Here is an 11,153-nt window from a genome sequence, read left to right on the forward strand (position 1 = left end):
CATGTTCATCTTGGAGTCAATGATGACTCCAAGATCATTTTCCGCCTCCGTGCTGACAAGAGGGGAGTTCCCCAACCTGTAGCTATGGTGCCAGTTGTTCCTCCCCAGGTGCATCACCTTGCACTTGTCTGTGTTGAAACCCATCCTATTCTCATCCGCCCACCCTTGTAACCTGTCTAAGTCAGATTGTAGCCTGTTGCTTCCTTCTAGTGTGCCCACGTCCCCCCACATCTTAGTGTCATCAGCAAATCTGAACAGGGTGCTTTTTACCCCCTTGTCCAAATCACTGATGAAGATGTTGAACAGCGCAGGCCCAAGGACCGAGCCCTGCGGAACCCCACTGCCCACGTCCTTCCAGGTTGAGAAGGACCCATCCACTACCACCCTCTGGATGCGGCCCTCCAGCCAGTTGGCGACCCATTTGACTGTGTGGGTGTCTACGCCACAGCCCCCCAGTTTCTTAATAAGAACGGGGTGAGAGACAGTGTCAAAAGCCTTCCGGACAGCTTTTAGCTGTACCTTAGCTAAAGCTCACTTTCTACATTTATAACTATTGGAACCCAAACCATAAACATGCTAAATGCACACAATAAAATGTAAACCATAGCACTGTGCTAGCCATTGTCAGGTGATAAACCAACCACACACACTGAGCCAAAACCCCATGAAACTGCCTCCACTTCTCTTGCTCTGAAATATTAATCAAAACATACCTTTTCTTGTATCGGTAATGTGGCTCTTCTCTTTCTGTGTTTGTTGCTGATTTTACAGTGTGTAAAATGAGGTTTGCAGTAAAATTTACCTATAAAAAAAAAAAAGGTGTGATACTTAGTTTGGAGATCAAAGGGATGCAAATGAATATACTTGTAAATTGAATGAAACTGCAATCTACTGGTTAGGGGAACTGTGACTTCCTTTCCTCTATTCCTAGTTTTGCCATTGATAGATCGCACAAGTCAGGCTACCAACAGATATTGCAGAAGAGACCATTTTATTCCAGGACAAAGTGTGATCATTCAAACATCCATGTACGCTGTGCCAAGACAAATCCTTAATGGTTCACAGGATAAGAAATGCTAATAGGCCATCACAAAGTGCATCTGAACGGTTGTTCTGAGATTGCATCATGGAATCAATGGCAGAAAAGCAGCAATACATTCAGCTGTTCACTATACCCTGATTGAATGGATGGTGTGTGTACCCAGGACCTTTTTATTCCAGAACAAGACAAGTACAACTGGTCCCAGGACAAATGCAACAGCTGTTTCTGTTCTTAGGGAACCCCACTGTAACGTGGGGTGATGGTACCTAGCTACTTCAAAAGGCTGAATCTGTGTTAAGGTTAATAAAGTACTCTGAGCTGCTAGAAATAGATTCACAAACCATTTAAAAATTCCAGCCAGGAAAAATCAATGAACCAATTAGTTGAAGAAATTGCTTTTGCAGCTGTATGTTTAGCTACTTTGTAGGGGACATAGGTAGAGATGGATCAGGCCAACAAAATTCAGTTCTTGTTTGGAGCACTGGAGGAAGGAAAGGAGATGTTCACATGTTTTAACATATCCTTTCCTAAATGAACAGATCAGCCACGGTGTTCAGGTCTTGAGTCCATTACCATTAAAGCTTAGAGAAACTTAAAGTGAATGGTACCACAGGCCAGCTAACACAACTGATTTCAATTTCTAATGCATAGCCTTGAAAAAAAGGACGAACCCATTCTTCCCGTATTGAACAAATCTGTCACTATCCTGACTCATTCCCACACAGAGTACTGAATAACAAAGACATTATTATATCTGGGTGATGATCAAGTCGGCCAGATTATTAACAATTACAGGAAATCACTCTCTTCTTTTGGTCTTTATTTCAACCTGTGACCAGAGCAAGGAAATACATTTGGTCTCCCACAAACATTCCTTCCTTTAAGCAAAAGTGTAGTCATATCAGGCTTCCCTGAAGAACTTAGGACTGCAACCACAGTGGGACTGCAGATCATGAAAGGTCAGCGCAGGCAGAACTGTAAAAGAAACTCTGCACATCTCCTGACTGAACCACCTGGACCACTCTTTTTTTCCTGCTATATTATAAACATTTAGCATTCAAACATTTAAAAAATACTGCTGTATATTCTCTTATTACCTTCTTCGACATCAAAGGCATAAATCCCTAACCGGAGTGTTGTAGAACACACATCACACTTAAAGCATTCCCTGTGAAAGAAGTGACCCTCTGCACTCAACCGCTCCATGACGTAGACCCGTTTCTTGCAGAAATAGCAGATGTCGCTCCCTCCTACAGTTTGAGGAAATTCTTTTCTCAAAGATACCTGTTAAGGATACAGTGAAAATGTATGTAAAATACATTGCTTATCAACATGCTACAGTATATGCACATGCTAATTTAGCAAGTTGCAGGTTTTATACAGTTACAGACACCCCTGCCCCATCAAAATTAAAATGTATAGCTGAAAAATTAAAATTAAAAAACCTCCACATAAAATTAGATATACACACGCAGGTAATATCCAACAAAATGACTTGTTTGTTACCCTGGAGTTTGCTGGCTGAAACCCCGATATCTGCATGAGTGCAGGTTTATGATTTTATAAGAAGGCATATACAGATGTTTGACCCAGCAAAGAACACACATATGCAGTCAAAGCCCAACCTGATGAAATGATTAGTCAAGTCAACATATGACAGTCTTCCGAGGAAGCCCCAGGCCGTGCTTTGAGTCAAATCCAAGGGGGTGGCCTGGTGCTGTTAACAAAAGCCAGAATTTGAAATTCTCTGCTGGTATTTGAAACATCACTCAGCCTGAACAATTTGGAAGCCCCTTCCCTCTAATTTTTTGTCCTTGGATTTCTAGTGCAAGTATATTCAGAATATTTTACAGAACTGTGATTTTGCAATATGATTCATGTTAGCAACTTTAAAGTATTTTTCTTCTGTTAGACCTAATAAGAGACATTCTTTGAATCCCACAAGGTTTATCATCAACGGGTGCAGTGTCTGTTAGGCCCAGTCATCCTTGAGCTTTCCACAAAAGGCATGTATGTAAAGACTGAAAAGAAGCATTATTTGCACATCCTTGTTTTACCCATGCAGAGCAACCTCTCCATTATTTTTGCCATAAGACAAAGTAATCTGTATGAAATGGAGGAGGTAGGATATTCGGGAAAGTCAGGGTAGATACAAGTAGCACTAAGCCACTGACTTAAGAGATCACCAATGGAACATGCTTTGCAGGGTAATTTCTCAATATTTACAGAGTGTTTCTAGCCATACATCTTGTGTATGTTCTTATAAATGCAAACACCAGTCAAAATTTGCTTCTATGTGCCCTATTTTGCCGAGGCACAGGTTACTTCTGTGAGTATACACCATACAGGAGGTTTAAAAAGTTAACAAGCACAGGATTAAAATTAAAAAGGCACAGCACAGATTGAAAATACTAGGTTAATGAAGTACTACCAGTGATGAGTTATGGCCAAGCTTGATTGCTTACAAATTAGTGCTTGCTAATAGCTTAGTGCCTTTACAAAGCCACACTTCACTTTGTCTTTTAATACCTGACAACTCTGAATAGTAGAAGCACAAGTTGGAGAAACAGAACAAGAAGTGGGGAAGGACGATATATCTCCATCCAATGACTGGTTCTGAATTCAAATCCAATATTATCATAAGTTAGAACAGCTTTCTTCAAAGAGACATATGATGATTCAACATGTGTGGTCAGTGCAACTGCACAAACACGTACTTTATAAAACTTTCTTTAGAAGCCACCCCCATCTTACTAATTGCAACAGTAATTACATTTAAGAGATGCTTCTTGAGATGCACGTTTCACAGACAAGTAACAAAATATAAATTGAAATTAGGACACCAGACATTTACAGCATACCTCCATGTAGGCACATCTTCTGCCAAAAGTACATAATTCCTACAGACGATTTTAAAATAAGAAATTTCAGGTTGCTTAAGAACCAGAAACGTCTCAATTCTAGAATCTTAAATTGGGACAATACCCCTGTATTGTTCTACTTGAAACTGCCTGATTTCATTCTTTATAGGTTTAGCCTTACCAGCTCTTGAGAGGAAAACTGTGGCTTGGGCCTGTGATCATTCATATACAGATTGACAAGGACTTCAGCCACAGCACCAATTCCACGTGACACCTTCCCTACAGTCATCTAACCAGCAAAAGGAGAAGATTGAGAACGGAATCAAAAGAGTTTCAATTATAGTTTTATGAGAAAAACGCATCGCCAGTTTGAAAGCATGCAAAGAAATGCAAGCAGTGATAAAAACAGGCTAGAAATTATAAGGAAACTGAGTTTAGCATAGTGTGGGTATGTTCATGCATCATCTAAATAAAAGAAAAAAGGATTTGTTCTTTCTTATTGTACTTTTTAGGAATCTGGGGCTCACTTTTATAAAATGTAGATATTCTTAAGGAACAATAAAAAGCAGAAACTACAACTTCATATCGAAAAGCCCCAAATCGCAAAGTTTTATAAACTATTCCAAAAATGTTCATGAGAACACCTATAAGAAAATATTCAGCTGAGGTTGACACAACATTCATTCTTTTCTTATTTATTCTTATTCTGTTACCTTATGATTTTGATATTTAAAAAAAAAAAAAAAAAAATCAGAGAAAGTGTGGAGCCAATTCATCATATGTATATGTGTAGGTTTACACATTCACACACACACGCATATAAATATAAATTAAAATTGACATCAAGGCAGACCACATGGGAAAGCCAATAATCAGAACATCTGCATACGAACAAGACAAATTTCTGGTTTAAGAGAGTATAGCAGAAACTAAAATGAGGCAAAATAAGCCAAGAATTTATAATAATGGAATATACACTCTTACTGCATTTACTCTACTATAAGACAACCCTGAATTCAAGATGACCCCCAATAATTAGATTCTATATCTGAAAAATTTATAAATTTGTTATACAGGTTTCCAGATATAGAATCCAAGTATTGGAGGTTTCCCTTGAATCTATCCCACTCCCATTGCTACATCAGGGAAAATAAGTCTTGGGGGTCAGGTAGCCCTCCCCCCCACTTCTTCCCCCTGTAGCTCTCCCCCTCTCCCTACTGTCAGACCCTGCTCTCCCTGAGCAGATGGAAGTGAGGGGCAAATTTGAACCTTGAAACCTTGAAATAAATGTTGCAAATTTCTACAGGTATTCATAGATTTGGTTCATCCAGAATTAATGCATTTTGTCTTTTTTGAAACTGCTGCAAGTTGTAGCACAGTTACTCCATAAACACACTTTTAAGCAGCACTTTTGTACCTATTTATATATAGTATAAAGTATGAATAATATTAGTCCCAAGCCAAAAGTCTCATGATTTACCCTATCATTCACTGGGCTGGGCCTTAGCAGAGTCAACAGCATTTCAAGCTATGGTTACCCCACAGCTCAGCACTGCTCAGTATGTGTGTGTATTCCAAATACCTCCACACAAAGGATCTGTATATTAATTAGAAACCCACTCATGACTGGAACTGGGTGTTTTTGTCATGAGTCCTGAGATCCTCCAAATATTTATATGTAGATGAGGCATAGGGCAACTTGGTCTGGCTCCACCTCATGGAGGGTGGGGCCACACTAATCATATGCAAGGGACTGAGAGAGGGGTCAACACAGGGATTTTGGGTGAACTGTCTGGGGCCCCTTTTGGTGATGTTTGCCAGACAGTTAAGGTTAGTGAAGAAACAGGAATAATTGGAAATTGGAAAGAAAAGCATAACTCAGCTGTGGGAGTGAAAAAGAAGTATACAGAATATATACAATGTAGTGGCTCACCATAACTTGAATCAACAGTAGGTGCTGAGAGGGACTGCGCACAATGGACACCACAATACATCTTATTCAGATGGCCTGCACTAACCTATTCTTGTAGTAGGTTCTCATCGGCATGTTTGCCCAATATAGGACATAGGCAGACAAGGTTCTTTGGGTGAATCTCATATATTTTATTAGACCGACTTAAATAGTTGGAAAACAACTTTTAAGCAAGCAATCCTTAAAAATTGTTTGCCAACTATTTAAGTTGGTCTAATAAAAGATATCAGATTCTCCCAAGAACCTTGTCTGCCTATGTCCTTACACCAACACAGCTACAACCTACACCCCTGCAATATAGGATATGTGTTTTATAGTCACACTCAGTGTTGGCTGTATTTAATCAACTTCATAGTTGCTTTCCATTACTGAGCACATGATGCTTTTGGCAGCAGTTCAGTGACAGGCAACATATTTAATGAGGTTTCCTTGAGTAAGATGAGGGACTTCCTTCCTAGTGCTGATTTGGGGGAATAACCTTGTCTTGTATTCAAGTAAAAATGGCAAATCTTAACACATTTTGGAGTCATAACAGATCTTAGGAATACTGCATTGATTATAATAGAATGCACACAGTTGACACTATCATACAGTGGAACACATTTCCATTAACCCTCCTAGAGCTACCATTTGAACGTCAGTATTAAGGTTATTTTAAGTACATTTGTAAAACAAGGAGGAATGCAAAAATAATTTTTTCTATGCAATTGTGGTTCCAAATTTGCAGACAGACTCTGTTACCCACAATGGAACAGTAAACTGAAGGCAGAAGGATACAATAAAGTACTAGCCCTGCCTTAAGTTCATTATAATCCTAGAATGTCTCATGCCCGCTGAAAATAACATTCACTTCACCCAAACCACAGCAGATGTTGACTGATGCTACGGAAGTGACTACTGCACAGGCAGGAAGCTGGTCATTTCTGATAACATTTGTCAACTTCTGGAGCTTTGTTTCCTTTTGGTTCATTACCCTAAGAAATCTTTGACCTGTGAATTACGAGTTCCACATATGCTTGCATATGTGCAGTGTTGTGCACTTAAGTTGTTTTAAAATTAAACTATCATATGTATTGGAATTCAAGATGAGGTTTTTTTCCTCCCACTTAACACATGGTAAAAACTCCTCATCTGGGATTTTAGTATGAGGCAGTGGGGGTGGAGGGGGGAACTAGGCAGCTGCTGCAGCTCTGGCTCCACCCCCAACCTGGAGTCAGAGCTGGAGCCACAGCTGCTGCCTGTCCACTGCCTCTGCCCCCTCCCCCATCCCCCTGTAGCCTCAGGTCTCTTGCCCTCTCATAAGCCTCTTCCCCCCTATCTGCCCCCCTCTCCCCAACCCTTGCCTCTCCCCACCCTCATTTCCTCCCTCTGCAGCCTCTGTTGCCTCCTGCCACTTACCTTGCTGCAGCCTTTGCTCTGGCAGGCTCAGTGTCTGCTCCAGCCTGAGGCACAGAGCATGCATTTGCATGGTCCCACAGTAGCAGTGATGACAGCTCAGACAAAGGTCTTGAGCTAGAGCTGGAGATACCATGCTGCTGCTCTATTACAAGGCTGGGTTGAGGCTGGAGCACGTATGCTCCATGCCCCAGGCTGCAGCATGGATGAAGCCTGCTGAAGCTGAAACAAGAATAATCAGCTAGTGGGGAGCTATGGGTGACTGAGGCTGCACAAGGACAGGCAGAGGCAGGACAGAAGTGGTAGAGGTAGGCATGGGTGGGGGGTGGTAAACTGTGGAGACAGACAGTTGGCAGGGGGCAAGGTGTGAGGGGATCAAAAGGTAGGGGTCAAAACCCACTCCCTGCCCCCTCTACCTTCCCTACTACTAACCCCTCACTACCTACCCCTTACTGCCTCCCACCTAACTTCTGTCCTCACCACTGCAGTAGAAGCGACAAATTTAAGGCAACTCTCCAATAATTAGATTCTATACATGGAAAATTATAACAAATTTATAATTTTTCCATGTATAGAATCTAAAATTCAGAGTTGTCCTGGATTTGGGTAAATATAGTCTTCACTAATGCACAAAAGTACCTTATTTTCCCACATAAAACACCTCCCATATAAAGATATGCACTTCATTTTTGGAAGGCAGAATAAAGGGGAAAAAAAAGGATTCTTGCTTCTACAGCAAGAGCTTCTGCCAGGAGGGGAGGGAGGAGGAAGAGAAAGTGCCCACAGCAAACAGGAAGCTTTATGTGCAGCACTGCAACATTACCTTCCCCCACACCCTCCACTTTTTTCAGAAGTAGAAACTCCTATTACTGTATTTCCTTGCTTATATGTACACCTTAATTCCCAGCAGCTAAATTTTGAGAAAAAGATGCCTTGTATTTAAAAAAAAAAAGTAATTAAATCACAACAGATATCTTATGGAAAATCTCAGTAGTTTATAAGATGAGAAAAAACAGTGAAGGAATTGGTCATAAAGACACAGGACTAAAATATGAGGCTTCATTTGTTGCAAGGTACTGTAATAACTTCATCCAATAAAGCATTTAAATGGGCTCATTCAAAGTTTGCCATTGATGGAGGTACTCACATGTTTTAAGTTAATGACAATAGCTAAGGATTTGTCATAAAGGATGGGAAAACCTACAGTCTAGTCATGGAAAAAAAAGGCCAAGTCAGAGATTTGGAAGCCAAATGTTGCACATCTTAATTAAAATCTCCTTCATTTTATAATGAAATCAATTAAAAAGCATGAAAGTAATAATTGCTAAGTATTTATCCCACTACCTACAGGTTCAGCCTCCTGGCAGCAAGGAAAGACTTGGCCTCTTACTGCTTTCTTGTTTCATCTTCTGCAGAATAATCAGACTAGGCACAATGGTACACAGAGCTTTTTAATGTTCTATTTAAACCTATTTTTTCCATTTCAGCTAAAAAGTCTTGGAATTTATGACCTCAGAAAAAAGTACTAGCCCAGGCATGAGAGTTACTCCTCTCTAATAAAGCTGCATAGGGGGTTGAAAAAGGAGCTTAAAAACAAACAAAACCCTTTTTTAATTAAAAAGTATGGTATGAAAACCTGTAAAATATCTAGCAATTTACAGCCACAAAGGTCTTTTGGATGACTGATAATCCACTTCTACCTACTAAACCCAAAAAGTAAACAACACGTGGTCTACCAACCAAGCCCTTTACATCAGGCTTGTGTTGTCACATTGTGATTTCTTGAATAATGAGGTAAATAATGTATTGAGAAATCAGCTGGAGCAGGAAGTTGCAGATGATCATATTATATGCTCAAATGATAATCTGAACAAGAAAGCTATGCATAACTATTGAACTATTTGAAGGGTAGGCAAAGTACTACTGAAGCTAACCTACTAACCTTGCAATCTAATAGACTGTTTTAATGTCAGCAGGAATTGTTTAAATGGGTGGAGAAGAGAAGCCGATCAAGATGAGACCTAGTAAAACTGCATACCTACACCTATTATTAAATCTAAAATTCTGAAAAGCATAATTGAACACAAATTCAAAGTAAAACAAAAAGTGACTGCAACTAAGGACAATAGTGCACATCACCATTCTCAACTAACTGGTTAATATTATCAGCTAAGGGCTGTTCACTAGTCTACATGAAATAAATGGGATAGTCTTTGTAATTCCAGTGACTAGTGCCCACATTACAGTAATTACTAGTGCAACTGGCACTAAACAGCAGCCTTCTCACAGGGCTCGGAAGAGAAGGCAAGAACTCTTCCTATGCTGAGCAAAGTTTAGTCACAGGAGAGTACCTAGCCACACACTCATCTACTAAAAGAATCATCTTTAAAAATCTACCAAATCTGCCAATTTTCACCCACCTTAAAATAGTAAAATAGCTCTGTTGCATTTGCTTGCCTGCTGTTCATTTACTCGACACCTATGCCCCAGTTCTTTAGAGCACTTAAACACAGCTTCATTCATACAACTAGCAATGTACATGAAGTCCCACATATGCTTAAGCTGTTGCCTTTTTCTGACCATACTCCATGTGATATGTTTCTGTCTATAACCTGGACCTATCCACAGTAGTGATGCTGGGTGTTTAAGTGTCCTGTTACTAAGTAATTTCATACATTGCCAGAAGGCAAAATACCAAGTGATGTTGAGCAAATATTTTTAAAAGGCTGTTGAAATGCTGCAAGACATTTTTGTAAACGATTATGAAGATTTCAGAACACAAATTGTAAATAGCACATTGCCAAAGCTTTGCAGCAGGTTTATCTGACCTGATAATAACTGCTTCCAAGCCTAATTCATTAGCTAATTATTCCGGTGGGACAAGAGTGAATTTTTTCATTCTGTATATTATTAAGGTTGCCACAGCTATTAAAACAATGAGACACGAAAGTACTTTTCAAACACAAAGAAAAACATGGTCTTTGCCTGAAAGAACACAATCTTTATCTTTTGTCTCCTCTTCTTGCCACTCTGCTTGTTTTTCTTTTATGACAGCACTTGCCAATTTAAGCTTTTTGCCCAACATCCACAACTTAAGCAAACTATGAGTAGTAAATTACTCTGTCTCGGAAACACCCAACCCTTGTTTTCAGTGGGTAATTAGAATCATGTCACTGAAGTTACATAGTTGATCTGATGTACTACAGACAGCTACGCCAAATGATTGCAACACATTTATAATCCTTGTGACTTACTGTCTTTAGCTTCACTGACGTAAAGCTTATGACGGGCTCGTCAAAGGACGTTTTAAATTTCTTGTCACTTCTAACCTTCTTGACTTCTAGAGATTATTCTTCGTTCTCCACAAAGATTCAGGTCAGCAGTAATCAAAAGTCACCTGTACTAAACTGTGGGCAGGTCTACACAAGATGTTTACTGTGCAGTAGACTACTTAGCTGTTCAGTAAACGTTACATGTCTACACATGCACCCATATTAGGCTGGAGTAAACTAATTTATTCCACAGCAGCACACGTGTAGACACTGCCCTAAGTGCTTTAGTGGGGCTGACAGAGGCAACATTGACACAGGCAACTGATGTAGAATTGCAGCTGGTAATTCCAAGGACATTGTTAAGATAACATTCACTGTACTTGAAGATAGGCACTATGTGCTCAAGACATTATTAAATTTGGGTTATGTGTTGCTATAAATAGTTAATGGTTTGCAGGTGGAATATAATACATTCCCACCCTAGGAAATTTTGCTGTGCAAAGGAGACAAAACATGGAATGATAATTAACTGAGGAAGGGCAGGGAAAGATTATTGTTTTAGAAACCAAGAACCAAGAAACCAGAACTTTTTTCTTGAGGAAACTTTTTTT

General features: G+C 39.7%; 1 protein-coding gene across 4 annotated transcripts in view; it reads right to left on the bottom strand.

Moving 5' to 3' along the window:
• The window catches only part of MICAL2 (microtubule associated monooxygenase, calponin and LIM domain containing 2), a 193,348-nt gene that overhangs the window by 105,415 nt on the left and 76,780 nt on the right, over nt 1-11,153 (bottom strand). For 3 of the 4 annotated variants that reach the window (XM_019519567.1, XM_019519566.1, XM_019519568.1), the window contains exons 16-17: nt 2,140-2,326; nt 714-802 (exon numbers count right to left, since the gene is read on the bottom strand). In XM_019519567.1, the coding sequence (XP_019375112.1) occupies nt 714-802; nt 2,140-2,326 (276 nt within the window). Of the gene's footprint in view, nt 1-713; nt 803-2,139; nt 2,327-4,084; nt 4,193-11,153 lie in introns of all 4 variants that reach the window. The other variant, XM_019519569.1, reaches the window with a different exon arrangement.

Source organism: Gavialis gangeticus, unplaced genomic scaffold (genome assembly GCF_001723915.1).
Source record: "Gavialis gangeticus isolate Ggan-Ray unplaced genomic scaffold, GavGan_comp1, whole genome shotgun sequence".
NCBI lineage: Eukaryota > Metazoa > Chordata > Crocodylia > Gavialidae > Gavialis > Gavialis gangeticus.